Raw genomic sequence first — 16,219 nt, 5'->3', positions numbered from 1 at the left:
TTCCCGAGTCCAAAGATGGACTCGATTTGACTTTTGATATAGCTTTACAAATTGCAAAAGCTACTGAAGTTAATGAAACAAACGCAGCTTTTTATGCAAGATCAGGAGACGGGAGCCAAAGCACAGTACATAAGACTTTTCATGTAAACAAAGTCTACAGTACACAATCTTTTCAAAAGGACGGTGATGTGAAACCAGTGAACAAAGCATTTAACAATGATAGGAGATGTTATAGGTGTAATAGTTATAATCATTTAGCTAATGTGTGCAAATTTTGAGATAGTGAGTGTAGAAAGTGCCATGCAATTAGACATATTGCTGTTACATGTTGGCAAAGTAAAGTGCCGAAATCTCAACATCAAGTGGATGTAGACTTAAATGAAACAGTAAGTGCTACGAATGAAAGTCATTTGAAGCCAGATGTACCAGAACTAAAGAGGCTTAATCCTAGTGTTGCTAATAATGTTAGGTTGAATCCTGCTAGGCCTAATATTAATGAAAATGATTATCATATTTTTGGTTACATAGCAGTAGTAAATACTATTTTGTTAATATGAATTTGAATAATGTTGACATTGATTTTGAATTAGATACAGGTGCTGCTGTCACTTGTGCTGGTGAATACTCTGTATACACACATTTATGAAATTTTGTATTTCTGGAGAAGGGTTACATTCTATTGACACTGCTCTTACAGATTATAATAAACAACCACTGGAAATTCTTGGCGTTGCGATGGTTATGGTAAAATACCATTCACAATGCAAAATGTTACCTATTGTGGTTATTAAAGGCAATCGTGCTTCGTTGCTGGGTAGAAATTGGCTGAATGAAATAAAGATGGATTGGCCAAATATTTTTAACCTAAAGTCTACTGTACATTCCATTGATAACGTGTCTGATGAGACTGCAAAACTTTTGAAGAAATATGAGAGTATATTTGAAACTGGGTTAGGATGTTTAAAAGAGTTTGAAGTATCCTTAAAGAAAGTCCTACAGTTAATATTGTCAAGTCAGATGGTAAAAATGTTAGAATTTGTGCTGACTTTAAGGAAACTTTAAATCCTGTTTGTAGCATTGATTCTTACTCATTACCTATTCCTGAAGATATTTTTGCTACTTCAGCTAGAGGTAAATCCTTTACCAAACTTGACTTAAGTCATGCATATCATCAATTGAAATTAAGTGTTGAGTCCCAGAAGTATATGGTTATAATTACCCTTAAGGAATTATTTGCTTTTACAAGGTTAAAGTATGGATTAAATAGTGCTGTTGGTATTTTTCAAAAAGTAATGAAAAATCTTCTTATAGACATACCTAATGTTGCTGTATATTTAGATGATATTGTTATTACAGGTCCTACTGAAGAAGATCATTTAAAAACACTTGAATTAAGTTTGCATAAACTTTGTTCTAATGGTTCGAAATTAAAGAAAGATAAATGTTCACTCATGAATAATGAAGTTCAATATTTAGATCATAAGTTAGATGCTGAAGGAGTACATTCTTCTGATGAAAAGTTAAGTCTATTGATCAGTTTCCTGTGCCCATGAATAAGCAAGAATTGAATACTTTTAATGGGATGGTTAAGTACTACCATAGATTTTTACACTGCATTTCTAATATAATGGCACACTGTATACTTTAGAAAGAGAGAAGTCAAACTGGTCTTGGGAAGAAAGAGAAAATTATTCCGTTTTAAAGGTTAAGGAATTACTTAAATCTAATAATTTACTTTTACACTTGGCAAGGAAAGTTAGGATACAGTTTTTTTAAATCTTCAGACATAATTGCTCAATAATGCGACATCTGGCAACTTTAGAAAGGGGAGGAGCTTCAGTCTTATTGTGTTTGTTTTTTGCTTGACCTCCTACAACTTTCAATCATGTTCTACGATTCTGAAATCATTGATACTTAAATGCAGTAGTAAGCTTTACAGTATTCGTTCAAGTTGTAATTTGCAGCGACAGTTCTGAGCAAAATAAACATTTTTTGATATAACCTACCAAGTAACCTTACACAAATGATTTATGACACCACGATGAACGGAATGCTTGCATAATCGGAAACGCAATCTTCCACAGTGAAATCAAGAGTTACATTTGCGCAATGTCCAACGAAAAACGTGGGAAACAATAAAGGAATGAATGCAATGTGATGATGAGAGAGAGAGAGAGAGAGAGAGAGAGAGAGAGAGAGAGAGAGAGAGAGAGAGAGAGAGAGAGAGTGAGAGTGTGTTTGTGTTTGCTGTTGTGTAAGCCTAGGCCTATATGTAGAGCTACTCATTTCATTATTTTTTTCCTTTTAGAGATTGAGCGATACTCATTTCATTATTTTTTTTTCTTTTAGAAGAGATTGAGCGATACTATATTTGTACAGGCAGTCCCCAGTTAATGGCGGGCTCGGTTAACAGCGATTTGGTTTTATGGGGCTTGTCTAGCGACGAAAATCGCCACATTTCCGCTTATCGGCGCCGATAATTGGGTATTAGCGCCGACACATACCTAACAGAGGCACCGATAACCGAAAATCTTGGCGCTGATAATGCCCGAAAATCGCAAAAAAAGCGCTGAAATCACTGATTTTCGGTTATCATCACACCCTCAGAAACGGAACCCTGCCGATAACCAGGGACTGCCTGTATAGTATGTTTTAGCAATGGAGAGAGAGAGAGAGAGAGAGAGAGAGAGAGAGAGAGAGAGAGAGAGAGAGAGAGAGAGAGAGAGAGAGAGAGAGACTATGGCAACGTCAAGACACATCCTGTTATTCTGTTTTCCCGCCGAAGTTCTCACGCTGCTCCTCACATCATAGAGAAGGCTCTTGCAGATTTAAATAGATTTGGTCAACCTACCCTAGGTGTCACAACATTTACTGCCATTAATTCCAGCTGACGTTTAACACTGTGAAATACAAATACGAATGTGTAAAAATTAAAGAAATTATCATTCCCTCGTATGATGATGCAATAATAAGCCTGTTCATAACGGAAAACGAGTAAACATTGCCGTTCTGATAAACAGTACTACACCGAGATATCCACACACTATCTTTTAGATCTCTATGAACTGAGAAATTCTGATTACTTCAGACATGCATATTGTTTTTAAGTATCTGAACATTTTTGTTTTGCGGATTTAACATATATGATATAATTTGCATTGTATTTTCATATTCTAGAGTAAATTTACTGAGATTAAGTGTTTTCTGTAAGAAAAAAATAAAAATTCAATGAACGAAATCTAATGAAAACTGTACCCTCACTTTCCTTGCTGAGTGTACATTAAAATCCTGATAAACCATTATTCTTGACTTAGTGATGCTAGTTCTTTTGGTCTTGGAGCAAGAGAGTGAAGATGGTTCATTAAAACCAGTGTATTATGCTTCCAGATCATTAGATAGATCAGAAAAGAATAGTCAGACTGAAAAAGGTGTAAGTGTAAATTGGGGTAGTTAATAAATTTCATAAATATTGTACTTGTATGGCAGGAAGTCTGAAATATGGACTGACCATGTACAGGTTGACCATCACTAATCCGGCACAAATTTCGGCTACAGTAATTTCTGTTTCCGCACTAATTTTCAAATTTCCCGGGTCGCTGCACTAACTCGCTCGCCGGCCGCTTCGATTTGGTGGCACAGTGTGTTGCCTCAACAAACTGGAGGTGTTTGTAAACACAGGCATGCTTTTGCTGTTCCATTTTTTACATTTATTATTGTCTTTTGGCCTATGCTATGGTATATCGTATAGGCTACATATATGGTGGCCTAGCCTACATTATACTAAACTCTATTCACATATTAACAGTATTATACAAACATCAACATAACAAATGTGCATCTTTTTACATGGATCTTTTAAAAAGTTATGCTTTACTACATTGTATCCAATTGCGTATATTCTCAACTGCGACATATTGCTTTTTTACTATAAACTTTTCTTGCTTCTAGTAATCAATGTTTTGTTTCATTGTGAAATTAATTTAGCTATTTTTAATTTAGCTATTTTTTCGTTAAATATGTGACGTTCGGGAATCGCTGCTGGCCGTTTTGGGGGCATGTTTGTTTTGTGTAAGAAAAAATCAAGATTTCGTTCGCTATTTTCTCTGATTTCATCATAATACGTGCTTTATGTATTTATCTTTTATCGGGCGGAAAACAGCAGTAATTTGTATTCTTTCATGCCCAGTAGTTTTGATTAAAATACATTCTCTCCAATTTTATTTACGGTCAAGTTTCATCCATGTTGCCGATGCACGATAATCTATAGTCATTAGCAGCTTGAACATTGCTTCTCAGCTTCAGCTACAACTTGCAGCTTAAAGTTACTGTAGCAGTATATTTCCTTGCCGATCTTTTCTCAAAGCTTAATGAGGGTATAGTGTAAAAAAATATATCAGTCCTATTGTACAGTACTTAACGTCATTTGTAACATAACTACAGTAATTGTTTAACCGCATTTATGGTTGAAATACAAGCATAACAGTTGTTATCCGGGGCGATTATTAGCAAAACAACAGTTTCCGCTCGGTTGTTTATGGCTGCACGATTTATGCAAGAGTATAACGTTACTAACAATACTTTTATCATTCTCTTTACCTTTTAACTAGCAGATGGAATAAAGAGATGTAGGAAAAGAAGTTGGTCTCTCTCACTGCCTGCGCCTGCGCGAAATCTAAAAATATTTCCTAAATATTTTCGTATTGGTATTAATTGCTAACCCATTGTAAACTCGAAATATCGTAAGTCGAATTATCGTAACTTGAGCACTACCTGTATTTGATAATTGTCTTTTCTTTATTAACCAACTTGTACTGATTTATGGGATATTTTAATTCTAGGATGAGGTGCTTAGCTACTGGGTTTCGTGTATTCTAGCCTAATAAATGGTTAATCCGGTAAAATGGCTAATCCGGCACCCTCTAGGTCCCAATGATGCCAGATTAGTGATGGCCAACCTGTACTCTAATTAGCTTTGTTGGGAGAAAGTACGACAGTACCTCCTATAGCCTCTGATAGGATCATTAGATGGTCATTAGCTCTTTCTGGTTATGACTATAAACTGAAGAATAAACCAGGCTGCAAAATTCCAAATGCAGATTGTCTGTCCAGATTTCATTTGCAAATAAATGAATATGAATCTCCAAATGCAGAAGAGGTTTTGTTGCTTGAACATGTTGATACCACTAATGTTAATTTTTCTGAACTGCACAGATGGACTGATAAGAGATCCTGTACTATCTCAAGTCAGGTTATGTATTCTGAATGGATGAAATGATAATTTTGAATTAAATGAAAATTATAAACCATATGTTAGCAGAAAAAATGAACTTACAGTGTTGCAAGGTTGTACCACTACAGGGACGAGATAAAGCTACTGATGAGCTTCATGGCACTCATCCAGGTATTGTGAAAATGAAAAACTTAGCTCGATGTTATGTATGGTGGCCTCATATTGATAAAGATTTAGAGAGGAAAGTAAATTCATGTAAAATGTGTCAACAGTATCGTCATTGTGCTATTGATAAACAGCCATTACACCCTTGGGAGTTCCCTAGTAGACCTTGGTCTAGTATACATATACTGTACTGTATATTATGCTGGACCTATAGAAAGACAAATTTTTTAGTTGTAATTGATGCATATTCTAAATGGCTTTAAGTGATCCCCACTCAGGGTTGTAATTCTAAAGTTACTTTGTTTAAATTAAGGCATATATTTTATACACTTGGATTATGAGATGTAATAGTGAGTGACAATGCTACAGCTTTTGATAGTGAAGAATTTTAGTTTTGTAGCTAAGAATGAAACTTTGTCACATTACTAGTGCTCCGTATCATCCTTCTACTAATGGGTTAGCTGAAAATGCTGTTAAAACCTTTAAAACTGCTTTGAAAAAATGTGAAGGAAGTAAGGATGAAATTTTGCAAAGATTTTTGTTTGATTACCCTATCACGCCTCGCATCACGACTGGTATTCCTTCTTGTGAACTTATGATGAAAAGAAGATTGAAAACAGGATTTGACTTACTGAGACCTGATTTAAATGATCATGTAAAAATGCAGGAAGCCCAAGCTAGAACTTACAAAGGTAATAAGGGAAGAGTTGCAGAGAAATTTGAAGAGAGTGATCATGTGCTGGTCCCATTTCATGTAAAATTATTAGTAGTGATGGAGATGTTGTACATAAACATTTTGATCAAATGTTTAAACAAGTGAAACCTTCTTGTGAGATTGAAGGTGATGCTAATTTTAATAATACTAATGAAGGTCTTTAACGATCTCAATCCTTACCTAACTCTGAATCTAATTTTCAACTGAATGAAAATAGTGGAACTTATGTGCAAGATTCTGAAAATATTAGTGAAGTAACAAGACAGAGTTGGCCCAGTGAACACACCTATAGTAAGACATTCAAATCATATACGTAAACCTGTCCAATGCCTTGGTTTGTGATTGCATATATTTTTACAAGTACTTGTTTATGTATGTCAGAGATACAGTACCACATTATTTTTACATTTCTGCTGAAACGTGTGTAAGTTCTTTCTTAAGGCATGGAGGGGTGTGATGTATTGAAACATTACTATTTCTGTTCCTGAGAAGCAATACTCTTATGATGATCTACTGTGAACCTTGAGTATGTTATGTAAGCAGGGTGGTAGAATAAATCTTAAAAATATGGACACTCTCCAATTAGCTCCTCGTGTTTACAAGCCTTCTTTTATACAATGCCCAAGTATACATTACTATAAGGTAGCTCTTTTTACATTTTCAACCCATCGCTATTAAAAACCACTATAGACAAGTACATTCTGCTGTATTCTTTATATCTCCTACATGCAAACATATGACTATTTTATATATATATATATATATATATATATATATATATATATATATATATATATATATATATATATATATATATATATATATATATATATATCAATGTACTCTACTCTTGTAAACAAATGGGTTGTGTGTAATTATACAAATAAATCAAAGTACATGTAGATATATATATAAAAATACTGCCCTCTTTTCATAGCCCAAAAGATTCATCCACTTAATTTCCTTTCCCATGGCAAGAATATATGTGGCATTTCAGTGATCCCTTTTGTGTGGCTCTGTAGGAACAAAGTGTGCATGCATGTGGTTTCTCCCCAGTGTGGGTGAGTATATGCCTCTTCAGAGTTTCCTTAGTAGTGGCACTGTAATTGCAGTGGGGGCAGGAAAAGGGTTTTTCGCCGGTATGCCTGCGCATGTGTGTCTTTAAGTTAGTGATCACAGTTGTACTGTAGGAGCACACGTGGCAAGAGTACTTTTTCTGGTCGTCCATCATACTCTTCTCATTACGAGGTATCAGTCCACCCATGTCCAGGCCTACCTGTTGATGAATGCTTCACTTACTAAAGATTCCAAAATTCACCTTAATCTATCTACTGCTTCACTTGTTAATTATGCTTTATTACATTAGCATGTAATAAAGCAACACTACCTCACCTTCATACACAATCTCTTGTCTTGGTAAAGAATTTTCTTTGAGGAAAGATATTTAAGTATGTTGCCAATAACAACCAACTGTACAAAGCAAGCTATGATGGTTTCATTATAGGTGACAGCAGTGTACGAAACAAAGAAAAAGATCCATCTAATATTGCAACAATTTGTACAAAACCTTATGTATTTGGTTTTTCACTGCAAAAATATCAAAAGAAGCTACCCTATAACAATGAGGAATGCCCAACTTCTGACCCGAACACCAAATTCCATATACTTGGGTTTATATATTTAAGCTTCCTTTATTAATGCCAAGAAATATCAGTGTTAAATACATTTTCATCAATCTAGCAAACCACTACAAACACAACTGTTACTATGCCTATAAATATAAAAACTAAAGTTTTCACATTTCGCGCCTCTGGCCAGCTGCAATCAATTTACTCTAGGAGAAGCTAAAATAAAAAAATGACACCAAACCATTGAAACATGCATCATCCACTGCATTACTAGTTGGTATACAATGAACCCCCGTATTCGTGAGGGATGCGTACCACAGCCCCCCATGAATAGCTAAAATCCGCGAATACTTCTAACCCCTCTAAAAACACTTAGAACTGCCCATTTTGATAGTTTAAACACAAGAAAAACCCTGTAAAAATGCTTATACCCAAGTATTTTAATAGTTTTATCACAAAAAGTGCATTTATTCATGAAAATTATATGAAAATACAGTAATTAGTGAGTATGAAGCTTAGTTCATAAACCACTGATTTATACACATATGACAAGTTCTCACTTTCTTAGATCATGTCAATAGAAATGACATATTACTTAATAATCTAATAAGTTGCGCACATCAGGTTTTAGAATTTCCTCCATTACTGACAGAACTTGGAATCTCTATTAAAATGACAGCTTTTTAAAACAGATTTCATATACTGTACTGGCATGTTAACCCTCTAACGCCGAACCTCTATTTACAAAAACGTCTCCCGTATGCCAGCGGCGTTCGGGAGTTAGAGCCGAAGCGGAAAAAAAGTTTTTTTTTCAAAAATCACAGCACGCTTAGTTTTCAAGATTAAGAGTTCATTTTTTTTGTAATTGCCTGAAGTTTAGTATGCAACTATCAGAAATTAAAAAAATATCATTATCATATATAAAAATTGAAATATATGACAGCGCAACAAAAATTTTTCATATATAATTTTATACAAATCGCGCTGTGAGCAAAACGGTTAAAGCTACTGGGTTATTTTTTTTCTTTGTATTGTACACTAAATTGCGATGATTTTGGTATATAACAAATTGTAAAACGATCAAAAACAACACAGAGAAAGAAAATATTATCACAAAATGATGCATGAATTGTAACGCACGGACGTAAAATTTTTTTTTTTTTTTTTAAAATTCACCATAAATCGAAATATTGTCCTAGAGACTTCCCGTTTGTTGAAAAATGAAGCTAATTGATTGAATATTACTAGACTGTAAGTGTTTTAGCTACAATTGCAGTTTTCGAACATTTCAGTCGAGTTAAAGTTGACAAGGTAGAATTTTTCTATTTATCGTGATTTATATGTAAATATTTCAAAACTGATAAAAGCTACAACCATGAGTTATTTTTAGTTGTATTCTACATGAAATTGCACACATTTTCATATATAAAAAGTTTATGTAACGACTAATATAAAACGGGTGCAAACATTACGACAACGTGATTTAAAGAATTTCTGAGATGTTCGGCCGAGTTACTGCGCTGGACGTGAAGGGAAAATGTTTTTAAAAATTCACCATAAATCGAAATATTATTGTGCTAGAGACTTCCAATTTATTGCAAAATGAAGGTAAATGATTAAATATTACTAGAATGTAAGAGTTTTAGCTTACAATTGCGTTTTTCGACCATTTGATTAAGTTAAAGTTGACCGAAGGTTGAAATTTTGTTATCGTGATTTATGTGAAAATATTTCAAAACTGATAAAAGCTATGACCATGAGTTATTTTCTGTTGTATTCTACATGAAATTGCACAAATTTTCATATATAAAAGTTTATGTAACGACTAATGTAAAACGATGCAAACATTACGACAACGTAACGAAAGAATTTCTGAGATGTTCGGCTGAGTTACAGGGTGTGGACGTAAGGAAAAAAAAATTTTTTTTTTTCAGAAATTCACCATAAATCGAAATATTGTGCTAGAGACTTCCAGTTTGTTGCAAAATGAAGGTACATGATTGAATATTACTAGAATGTTAGGGGTTTAGCTTATAACTGCGTTTTACCATTTCGGTCGAGTTAAAGTTGACCGAAGGTTGAAATTTTGGCAGCTATCGTGATTTATATGAAAATATTTCCAAACTGATAAAAGCTACAACCATGAGTTATTTTCTGTTGTATTCTACATGAAATTGCGCACATTTCCATATATAAAACTTTATGTAACGATTAATATAAAACGGTGCAAACATTACTACAACGTGACGAAAGAATTTCTGGCGTGGACGTAAGGAAAAAGTTTTTCAAAAATTCGCCATAAATCGAAATATTGTGCTAGAGACTTCCAATTTGTTGCAAAATGAAGGTAAATGATTGAATATTACTAGAATGTAAGAGTTTTAGTTTACAATTGCGTTTTTTGACCATTTCGGTCGAGTCAAAGTTGACTGAAGGTTGAAATTTTGGCAGTTATTGTGATTTATATGAAAATATTTCCAAACTGATAAAAGCTACAACCATGGGTTGTATTTTGTTGTATTTTACATGAAATTGTGCACATTTTCATATATAAAACTTTATGTAACGGCTATTATAAAACAGTGCAAAAATTACAATAAAACGGACGAAAGAATTTCTGAAATTTTCGCCGAGTTACCCGCGGCATGGAGGAAAAAAAGTTTTTTCAAAAATTCACCATAAATCGAAATATTGTGCTAGAGACTTCCAATTTGTTGCAAAATGAAGGTAAATGATTGAATATTACTAGAATGTAAGAGTTTTAGCTTACAATTGCGTTTTTCGACCATTTCGGTCGAGTCAAAGTTGACCGAAGGTTGAAATTTTTTGTAGTCAACATGCACAATTTATTTGGGGAGAACTTCAATATTGAAGCCCCAGGACACAACCACAACCCTTCATTATAGATTGGACCTAAGAATTCTAAGACTGCATTCGACACTGAACCATATATCTGACTTCAATAGTCTAGACCAGATGAAACATTTGTTTTGTGCAATATCTTCAGGTACAGTACTTGCTCAATATTGTACGTACTGTTTTTAAATTTTCTTTACCTTTAGATTTAGGGATAGAATAACAAACATGCTTAAGTACTGTATCCTTCTTATTGTATTAAAATCATATACATAGCCATCAAATCAATGTGACAAGTATTCCACCATCAAATCAATGTGACAAGTATTTCACCAAGATTATTTTTCCCTAAAAATATTTGTTACACTACTGTATGGGGATATTTTGAGGAAATATTGTAGTGGGGCTCTATTTCAGACACTGCAGTGTTTGCATTTTTTTTATTTTATATGCTTTACTGACTTGGTAAGATCAAGCCATGCTAATCAGGTGCTTTATGTTATTTTTTCTCTTCACCTTTGTGTTTAATGTTTTCATTTCATTTATTCAAATTTCAGTGCTTTTTGTGAAGAATCATGCACTTGGTCAACTGTGTGAAGCAATGTTCAATCAACATACTTTTTGCTTTTGCTTTTGAAATTTTATGGGTTTTACTGGCTTAGTGGGTGTTTGCATCAGCCAGTTATAAACCTTACATGGGACATAGGCAATGCAAGCATGATTACACCCCCTGACAGTGGGCGACAGATCATTCAGTGGACCTCTCTGCCAGGTATATTCCAGGCAGGAGGAATGTAGTGGCAGACAATCTGAGTCGTCGAAGTCAGGTCATAGGGACAGAGTGGTCTCTGTACCAAGGCATAGTAAACAGACTCTTTCATCTGTGGGGAAGGCCCTCAATAGACCTGTTTGCAACATGGTTCTACATGAAACTAAAGGTCTTCTGTTCCGTGTTTCCAGATCCCTTTTCAGTGTTGGAGGATGCCCTGCAACAGCCCTGGGACAATCGGGAGGTTTATGCCTTCTCTCCATTTTGCCTAATCCATCAGGTTCTGAACAGGGTAATGGTCTCAGAATTTCAAAATGAACCTAGTTGCTCCCATGTGGCCTTATGCAGAATGGTTCCCTGATCTCCTATCCCTACTGTCAGAAGCTCTGAGAGATTCCTTCATGGCACAACATTCTGTGTTAACCCCACTTCCAGAGATACCACTGCTCGGTAGGGTCCTATCTCTTCATGGCTGGAGACTTTCCAGTATCCCTCAAAGTGAGAGGCTTTTCTCGTAGAGCAGCATTGGAGATGTCTGGCTATCTCAAAAGATCTTCCTCAGCCCGTGTATCAGGGCAAGTGGGCCATTTACTGTGGTTGGTGTCGTTAACAGGGTCTCTCTCCAGTTCGAACTTCTGTTCAGCAAGCAGCAGACTTCCTTGTTTTTCTCTGCAGAGAGAAATGACTCTCCGTATCTTCCATCAAGGACTACAAAGCTGCCTTGAGTGCAGTTCTATGTATGAGGAATGTCGATCTTTCTTCCTCATGGGAAATCTCAATGCTTCTCAAGACCTTTGAACAGTCTTGTCCTCCAAAAGAACTTAGACCACCCAGTTGGGCCCTAACTTTGGTACTGGGCAGCTTCACCTGTGCTCCTTTTGAGCCTTTACAGCGTGCATCAGATAGGAACCTGACTCTCAAGAAGGTTTTCCTGTTGGGCCTGGCCTCTTCAAAATGAGTTGGTGAACTCCTTGGCCTATCCTTTGATGTCAAACATGCGAGGAGTTGGACACCCACAGATTTGAATCCTTTTCCATTTCGTCTCTTAATGTCTTTGTTGACAACGATCTGGGCAAATTGCTCCTTTGCCCTGTCAGAGCACTACGCTGCTCTCTGAAAAGGACTAGTCATCTCTGACCAGGGTGCCAAAGACTTTTCCTTAGCACTGGCAAGAACAAGAAAGAAGTGTTCAGGAATACGATCTCCTTTTGGCTTTGTGAAACTATCAGACAAGCTTATAGTTTGACTTCATTCCCCAGTCCTAACACTGTGCATGCAAGAGCACATGATGTTAGAGGGCTAGGCCCTTCTTTGGCATTCAAAAAGAACTTATCTATTCAAAGGATTCTGAAGGCTGGCACTTCGCTTTGTCAGACCACCTTCACTGCCTTCTATCTGTGGGACATTGCCCACAGGTCCTAGGACACTTTTTCCTTGGGTCCAGTGGTGGCTGCTCAACAGGTTATGTAACTCCTCCAGTTTGTATCTGATCTAAGATGATGGTATGAAAGAGAGAATGAATGAGGCGACCAGTCTCTTTCCTTTCCCTTTTCTCCTCTTCTCTACCTGGCGGGCAGAAATCATTCCATCACGTGATGGATTGGGTTTGATACAGGTGAGACTGATGCCTTTTTCTTTGAGTTTTGCTTATTCCTACATGAATATTAAAACTTTGCAAAACCAAGTCCCACCTCTTTCTTTCAAGGGGAGAGAGGATCGATAGCAAACTGTTGGTGGCTACAAAGGTTTGTTATCTACAGATGTAGATAACAAACCTTTGTAGCCATCAATAGTTTAGTAGTAGTTCTTTAACTTCCTTCTACATCGTTGCACTACACTGTAAGAAGGCCAGAGGTTTCGGTTTCCTTCCATAGGCTTCTTTAAGCCAGGAAGAGTCACCAGGTGTGCCGAACCCCCAGTCGGTTCCAGACTTTCTTTCCTCCCTCCAAAAGTGAGTCTATCCATAGGTTAAGACCCAGGTTTGTTCTGCATATGAACAAATGACAAATTTTTCAATCAAATTGTATTTTTCACAGCTAACAAACCTGCAATCTTAACTTATACAGCCCACCTCTAGACACCCCTCAATCAAGTTTCCTGGGCTGGACGAAAACTGAGACGTCACCTCCTCGATTAATATGCGACGGAGGTGAAAGTTGCCACCTAGGCCTATCAGCTTACCTCGCTGCCACCAATTCCTTGTGTGTTTTCTTTTTTCCGGTTTCCAGCTGGCGCTAGAATTATCCATAAGTCAGACTGCAGCTTTGTTGGCTATGAAAAATACAAATTGAGCAAAAAATTTGCCATGTTACATACATTTTCCTAGCTTTGCCATTATATATACAATGCAACAAACAAGATACAGTATTTTTTAACCAAGTTACCGTTGACAGAATTTCAACTTATGCCCAGAAGCTGAGAGACTACATGAAGTAGAAATATAAGTACTTTATCTCAGAGTCAACAAAACCCCCAAAAGAGGCATAATGTTTAGAGTTTGCCTTGCGCAGCACACTATAAATGGTTCAGAGTCCCTTAAGAACCAGCTGTACTCCTTTATGCTTTGTACTTTTCACCCATTCCCTCTGGTCTATTTTCACTTCACCGTGTAACTTTGCTGTTTTCCATTTACATTTCCATTCAAGAACACATCTTTCACTTTAGTCTCTTTACACTATTCTACAGTATACTAATAACAGTTACATTAATAAGTATACAGAAGAAAATTTTATGATGTATATAAGGCATGTATTTCTCTAAACAAATTTCTACATAAAAATACAGTACAGTACTTCAAAAGAAAATTAAATTTTTATTGTGTGTTACCACAAAATATATTTGCAGCTGGAAAATGGGAAGATTACAGTGTATTATTATTATTTTATAAAAGTGATGAAGAATTTTCTGTGATGTAGTGTCCACCAGGAGAAAAACAGACAAGGTCCAGGCTGAACTAGTGTGAGCATGTGACGTGAACAGGAGAGATTCAGTAATATAGCAAAGACCATTACGACCCCAGAAAATCTTAGGGAAAATAAACAAGACAGAAGACAGTGGAGAGAACTTATCACACATCTAACAGAGCTCAGGGAAGGCCTGATACAAAAACATTAAAGATAAAGAGTTTTCATAAAAAAAGAAGAAAAGCTGTATTGACATAGGCCTTTAGTAAGCTTAATGTACAAAAAGCTACGCATCTAACATGTTTTGGGCAAGTTCTCAATTATCATCAGGTTAAATATACAGGTACAGTTCAATTCCTAAAATCTTCAAAGATGTTTCCCTTAAATCAAGTGAAACCTATTCTATTCCATCATTATGGCTATTTTTTTTTATTCCCATTTTAATTTTCCTCATCGTTGTACAATAAGGTATAGCAAGCTTTATTTTTCTATTAATAATCCTTAGCCAAAACTAATTCACAACAGTTGTATTTGGACATATGCAACAAATCAGTTTTTCATTTGAATGCACAAAGCTAGATGTCAAAGCAAATGCAACATTAGTGCTGACATGGTGATACTAATTTAATGCTTCACTATCACAGACAGCAAATTATAAGAGTTTAGAAAGGAAATTAATTAGAGAAAATGATAGTAAACTATGCACACCAAGAGTCCAGCAGTTATGTTTAATGTATGAGCTAAGAAAACCAATATTCAATGCATTATGCTATTCAAAATCCTTAATAATTTTGTTGGAAAAGCTACTCTTTATTAAAAAGGTAGCATGATGTTGTAATGTATAAGTTTTTTTTATATAAATTAAACTTCCATAATACACATTTCAAAAATTTATTTAAAATTCAGTATTTTTACATTGCACAAATTTACCTAATACATGTGACAATTCTCACATACAGTGTGTATACTAGTTCACTGAAGAATCCTTTAAATTTTCACAATCTCACTACCTGAAAGTCTTGCACTTCACAATTTACACTTTTTGCCCATAACTACCTGGTGATGACTAAACACATGAGACTGCAGTGAACCCCACTGGGCTGAACGATAATCACAATACTTGCAGGCATATGGTTTTTCCCCAGTATGGACATAAATGTGTCTCTTTAAAGTTTCTTTGGTTCCAGAAGAGTACGGACAGTGTGGGCAAGAAAACGGCTTTTCACCAGTATGTTTACGCATGTGGTTGTCAAGATTGAATTTCTTAAGGGATGAATATGAACAATATTTGCAATGGTGCAATTTGTTACTGAAGACAGAGGCTGACAACCTTGAGCTTGAAGTTATTGCAACTCTCCTGGTGTTGGTCCAATCACAGTCACTGTCCAGTTCCATCTGCAACAGGAAGTGTATCTTACTACTGTACTCCAAAAGCATTTGAGCTTAAGCAATATCCAACCACTGCTTTATTAATTAATGCCATCAATTCTTAAGTTTTCTCATGGATGACATTTTTTTCATAAATCATTTCTACCAATTTTTTAAAAATATATTCACATCCCACTCTTAATTTTTAAACTGTGTAATGCTTTAAACATCAAAATTAATTCCAAAATGCTGACAACATTTAGAATGGTAAAAAATGCTAGCACAAATGAATTATGAACTAAATTGTAAGATGGTTAGAGACAGAATGCATGTACTGATAAAATTCTGTAATTAAAAGGGGGTGGAAAATTGTCAAATTCACCAATCTCTAAATTTAAGGCACAAAAAAAGAATTCAGCAATATAACAAATAAAAATAAAATAACAATGAAAATAAAAAACTGCAGTCTAATATTTATATTTTGTTCTTGTAAACAAACTTATCTGAAATGATCTGTCAACCTAACTTTGCTTTTGTCTACAGCAATTGGAGGAGTAAATGTACTCATCAGTTAGCTGGACATGT

General features: G+C 35.4%; 1 protein-coding gene across 33 annotated transcripts in view; it reads right to left on the bottom strand.

The window, feature by feature from the left end:
• LOC136844932 (zinc finger and BTB domain-containing protein 24-like) overlaps positions 1 to 16,219 on the bottom strand; it is a 202,656-nt gene that overhangs the window by 112,857 nt on the left and 73,580 nt on the right. For 3 of the 33 annotated variants that reach the window (XM_067114302.1, XM_067114304.1, XM_067114303.1), the window contains exon 6: positions 15,141 to 15,661. The exons of the other annotated variants lie outside the window; for them this stretch is intronic. In XM_067114302.1, the coding sequence (XP_066970403.1) occupies positions 15,293 to 15,661 (369 nt within the window). In that variant the 3' untranslated portion in view covers positions 15,141 to 15,292. Of the gene's footprint in view, positions 1 to 15,140; positions 15,662 to 16,219 lie in introns of those variants that run through there. 33 annotated transcript variants of the gene reach the window in all.

Source organism: Macrobrachium rosenbergii, chromosome 13 (assembly GCF_040412425.1).
Source record: "Macrobrachium rosenbergii isolate ZJJX-2024 chromosome 13, ASM4041242v1, whole genome shotgun sequence".
Classification (NCBI taxonomy): domain Eukaryota; kingdom Metazoa; phylum Arthropoda; class Malacostraca; order Decapoda; family Palaemonidae; genus Macrobrachium; species Macrobrachium rosenbergii.
This window is presented reverse-complemented; position numbering and strand designations above follow the sequence as displayed.